This window comes from Octopus bimaculoides, chromosome 3, assembly GCF_001194135.2.
Source record: "Octopus bimaculoides isolate UCB-OBI-ISO-001 chromosome 3, ASM119413v2, whole genome shotgun sequence".
Classification (NCBI taxonomy): Eukaryota; Metazoa; Mollusca; class Cephalopoda; order Octopoda; family Octopodidae; genus Octopus; species Octopus bimaculoides.
In genome coordinates, this window is record NC_068983.1 from 137,594,524 (window position 1) to 137,599,660 (window position 5,137).

General features: G+C 40.9%; 1 protein-coding gene across 1 annotated transcript in view; it reads left to right on the forward strand.

The window, feature by feature from the left end:
- Positions 1–85, forward strand: part of LOC106877740 (uncharacterized) — a 4,624-nt gene extending 4,539 nt beyond the window's left edge. The window contains exon 5 of the mRNA XM_052966798.1: positions 23–85. Within this exon, the coding sequence (XP_052822758.1) occupies positions 23–85 (63 nt within the window). The remainder of the gene's footprint in view (positions 1–22) is intronic.
- The last annotated feature ends 5,052 nt before the right edge of the window (positions 86–5,137 follow it).

Sequence of the window (5,137 nt, forward strand, 5' to 3'; positions counted from 1 at the left end):
AATGTATTTGAACGTTCTCCAGTTTCTGACTCATCTCCTGTGTCATATCGTGAAGAAAAACTGTGTTCTCAATCTAGACTCATAAGAGAAGACCCTTCTAAACCACTAAATCGAACAATAACAACTCGGTCAATTGACAACAATGAGATTTGTGGTAGCAATGAAGATGTTTATCCTGTAGGACTTTTTACAGTAGGAGGGGACAGATTACCATTATCATCAACACAAGTTACCAATGTCAAAAATATAGGTTTATATAAAACAGATGGTCTTACTTGATATCAGAAATAGTTAATTTTCAGTTTACACACACATACACACTGATAAACTGAGCTGTAATTTTGTTATAAAATAATGTTTGAAATACCAGCTTTGTTTTATTTTCTAATGAAAAATACAGTAGAGTTTTCTGTCTTGTGAGAATTTGTTGATAAATTTTTCTTTCAGTTTTGTCTACATAAACTTGTTTTCTGTTCACTACTGCTGCTAGATGTACCCTGTTGCTTTACTCATTTATTACTTACGAGGGGTTGGGTGATTTATCAATAACAGTGGTGGTAGCAGTGCTGCTGCCTTGAAGTCGCCAAACAACGATGAGATATAAGCCCTATAGAATTGGAATCCTTCTGCTACCTTCAAGGCTTCTCCATTGCTGTTACTCATGACTGTATCATTGGTGTTTGAAGTTCAGATCATTGGTTTTCTTTAAGAATAGTTCTACTTCTATAATATTCTGTATCAACTGCAAGCAGGATTTTGCAAGCTTTTTCAGCAGTATTTAAGACAAGTGAGATGTTGACCCAACCTAGATTAATAACTAATATCTGGCATACAATGAATTCCATTTCTTGACTGCAGTGTGATGTTAGTGCTTCACTACATAATTATCAATAATATGTTTGAGTTATAGTAATAGAGAGGGAGGGAGGATGACTGACTCCCTGCTGCCCACCGGTGAAGTTGTTGAAGACATTCATTTGACTGTCAGGCAAGTTGATCTCCACTCATGCCTGCATATATAACTTGCTGATTGCTTGCGCTAGCTTCTCAGGATTGTCATATTTTTTCAGAATGCAGACAAGTTCTCAATGAGCTGTAAAAAATACTTTCTTAACACCAATGAAACTCCTGATTATTGGAAGCTTTCTGTTCCTCACTTTACTGATCCTGCTTAGAACCAAGTTATGTTTATGGCTGTCTGTTTCTCTTGAAATTTGTTCTGTTGAAACCTCTGTAGAGGTTTTAGCAGGCTGAAAATGGTAGGCATATATCCTGTTACAGTTTTTGGTAAGAACAGAATTGAAATAGATCTCTTTCTGCTTATTAGGTAACTTTATACAATGCTGTCAAGTAAAACATAGTCCACTACTCCTGGAACTACTCCATCTTTACCACAGCTCTCACCAATCTTCAAGAATGTCTATACTTTCACATATTCTTCCTCTGTGAATGGACAATCATTGAAAGGAATAGCTTGAAAAAGTTGGTCAATTTCTTCATCTTTGTGAAGGATAGTTGTAAGATTATTGGGGAGATCCTTTATTTAAGGATTTTTAAAGCATATTTTAAACTAGCCTCATGGGCTCTTTTCTGTAAATTTTTGACCTTACTAGAATGATGAGCCAAACAAAATAATACCACAGTTTATCATCATCCTCATCATCGTCGTTTAATGTCCGCTTTCCATGCTAGTATGGGTTGGACGATTTTCCTAGTTAACCTTCTTTTGATATTGCTGCACCTCTTATGTGTCCATAGCTTGCATCGGGTGCATCTTCTACCTACGCCTTTTCTACAGATCGAGCAGGGCCATCTACCTGAAGGGGTTTGTGTTTTTTCTACCTTCCTACTTATTCGGACTTTGGTTTTAGCTAGGTTTACTCTAAGGCCCTTTGACATCTGAGAGTTTAATATACTCAACAAATTAATGTTGTATCATTAGCCCCTGTGAACATTTGGTTGTCTGGATGTAAGGATGAGGGAAATAGCAGGTATATTTTCCTCACACCGAAATGTAATCCATCTAATGTAAACAAATTCCTCTTTCATTTTGCCATCTTCTAAAAACAGATTTCCATCTGGTCGAGAGGCAGATGCCTTCAAAATTTAGATTCCAGATCGAGTTTAAATTTCTGATTTTCTTCTACAATTTTTCGTTGATGAAAACATCTCATTTTTAATGAAATGAAATGGGCATTCTTCGTTGAAATGTCTAATTGGAATAGAACCGAGGGAACATCAGTGGAAAGAAAAGCTTTCATCGGAATTTTCATCATGTCTCAAAATTCTTTTACATTCCAAATTCTATATTGGCTGCAACTTGCCCAATATCTTTTATAAGATTTTGCTGGCAAATTCTTAAAGTTAACATACGATCGACAGCATGTTAGTATTAATTTACTGAAGGAAAAAGGGTAAGCTTACATATTTTTCATCTTGTAAATGCAGCTAAACACAGGGTTTACACATCTGATATCCTCTTTTCATTTTCTTCATCGTCTATGCTTATAGAAATAAATTTCCTTTTTATCAACCTTTTAGATGTATTTCCCCTCTCAGATTCAGTCACTTATTGCATTGGTCCTTCAGTTACTCTAAGCCCTGAAAGAAGAGCTCAGAAAGTTGAGCCCCCAACCAGTTGAAAATAAAAGTGTTTGGAATAAACAGAACCCTTCCCTTTTTTGGTTTATTCAAAATATGAACATGATTATATTTTACAAAACAAAAGAAAAAAAACAAAACATCGAGGATGGTGCCTACCAATAGACCGATAAACCTCAAGCATGCAGCCAATGACAAATTCAGTGAATTTTACATAAAAGAGGCTGTCCATCTCTCTTCTCTATCCTCCCTCGCTCTGTGTGACTCTGAGTCTCTTAGACGTCTGAAAGAGAAGCACCCACCAGCACCCGCTGATAATCAACTAAACTGGCCCGATCCTCCAGAATACTTGAGACTGGTCTTCGTCTCTGATAACATCAGAAAGGCGATTTCATCCTTCCCTACTGGTTCAGGTGCGAGAGTTGATGGCCTTCGGCCTCAACATTTCAGGGATGATATCTCCTTATCAGCTGGTGACGCCGGACTTGAGCTCTTGGAGAATTTGACTCAGTTTGTGAACCAGTTCTCTTCAGCGAACGTCCTTTTTTATATCTGCCTACTATTCTATGGTGCAAAATTATTCAGGCTCACTAAACCCAGTGGATACCTGCGCCCCATTGCAGTCGGCTGCAGCCTTCGCCATCTAAATGCAAAGGCATGTTTACAATCGATCTCTAAGCTTATTGGAGGAGGAATTTTCTCCCACCCAGCTAGGAGTGGGCACCAAATTGGGATGTGAAGCTGCTGCTCATGCTATCAGAGCCTATGCCAACTTGCCCTCCTTGTCACCCAAGGTCATCTCCATCCTTCGCGATGCTGTCCTCAGCTCAGTAAGAGAGAAGGTCCCACAACACTACTGCCTTGCATGGAAGATTTATTGGGAGCCCTCCTATCTCTCTTTCAGTGACCAAATCATCACCTCCGCTTCAGGAGTCCAACAGAGTGACCCACTTGGGCCTGCTCTGTTAGCACTGGGCATTGATGACATCACCAAGATGGGGGTCGAGCTAGACCTTAATGTCTGGTATCTTGACGATGCTTGTTTGTGGGGACCTCCGGACAGGGTTCTCACCATTGCAGATATGATAGTTAGGGAGCTTGGTCGCCAGGGTTTCCAAGTAAACAGCTCCAAATGTTGGCTCTGGATCCTCAGCCACCTGGCTTCTCACCATCAACCAACTATTGAATTTTTGCAGACTTCTTCCCTTCCATTGCAGTCCCTCCTCCATTGGCTTGTGGCTCCCTAGGAGTCCCAATCACTGAGTTTGCCTTTGAGTCCATCTTCCTGTCGATGGTGGCTGTCCTTGAACAATTGCTGAAAAATATTGAAGTTATCGAATCCCATCAAGGTTTTTTCATACTTAGGAATTACTTCTTAATCCCTAAAGTTCTATATTTAATCAGAGTCAGCTCATCTTACTGATTCCCATTGTGCTTCCAACGCTTTGACAACCTAATCTTTGAGAGACTCGAATGCTTAGTCAATGTCAAACTTTCTCCAACATCACACGATCAGGCTGCATTTGGAGGTCTCGGTCTTCATCCCTCTCTCTTCCCTGCTTCCTTTCCTCCACTCATGCCTGCTCCACCCTGGTGAGCAAAATCCCGTCCTCTCCAACATGGACCAGTTCCAACAGGGAATTGGATGAAGTTCTCCAGCACTGGAGGGAATTGGGCTTGTCTGCTCTTGAGAAGGTGGAGGTGACTGGATTGATGCCATCCATGTGGTTAATGTTGGTGGCCTACTCAGCTTGGACGAACTTCGTGTCTCCATTGTCCTCAAAGTGAGAGCTGATGTATGCATGGGTTTGATCTGTTGTGGCAGTCTCCTTGATTCTGTAGGCCTTCATGGCCTTTCTTGCTGCCTGAATGCTGGTTGCTTCGCGTGTCATATGGAGTTGAACCTGATACTCAAGCGGAGCTTGGCCCGGGCAAACATCCCCTCCATCTTGGAACCATCTGGATTGTCCAGATGTGATGGGAATAAATCTGATGGTCTCACTCTGTGCCCTTGGTCGCAAGGTAGATGCCTTGTCTGGGATGTCACAGTTAACGACTCCTTTGCTTCTCACATCCTGGATGCTGTAGTCAGGGCGAGATCCACAGCCTCTGTGGCTGAGCAGAACAAAATCCTGAAATACCACAATCTGTCAGCCAACTACATTTTCCATCCTGTGGTGTTTAGGACTTTTGTTGGGGTCAGACCACTAACTGTGAGATTTCTTTCTTCACTGGCAACTTGCCTTGCAGGGGTAACTGGTGAGGTTTGTGAGGGCGCTTGACTGTTCCAATGCATCAGCCTTGCCATCACCCGCGGCAACACTGCAAGCGTGCCTCAATATCCATTAAAGAGGTTTCCCAACGCTCCCAACTTTTCAATCCAAGGGGGTGAATTGTTTAGGTTCTTTTCTTTTTTCCTTTCTCTCTGTTTTTCTCCCAAATTTTTTTCAGTTGTGTTCTCTGTTTTGTCCAATTTTCTAATTTAATTCTGTAAAACAGTAAACATTATGAAGGCAATAAAAGTTTATTACTTAGA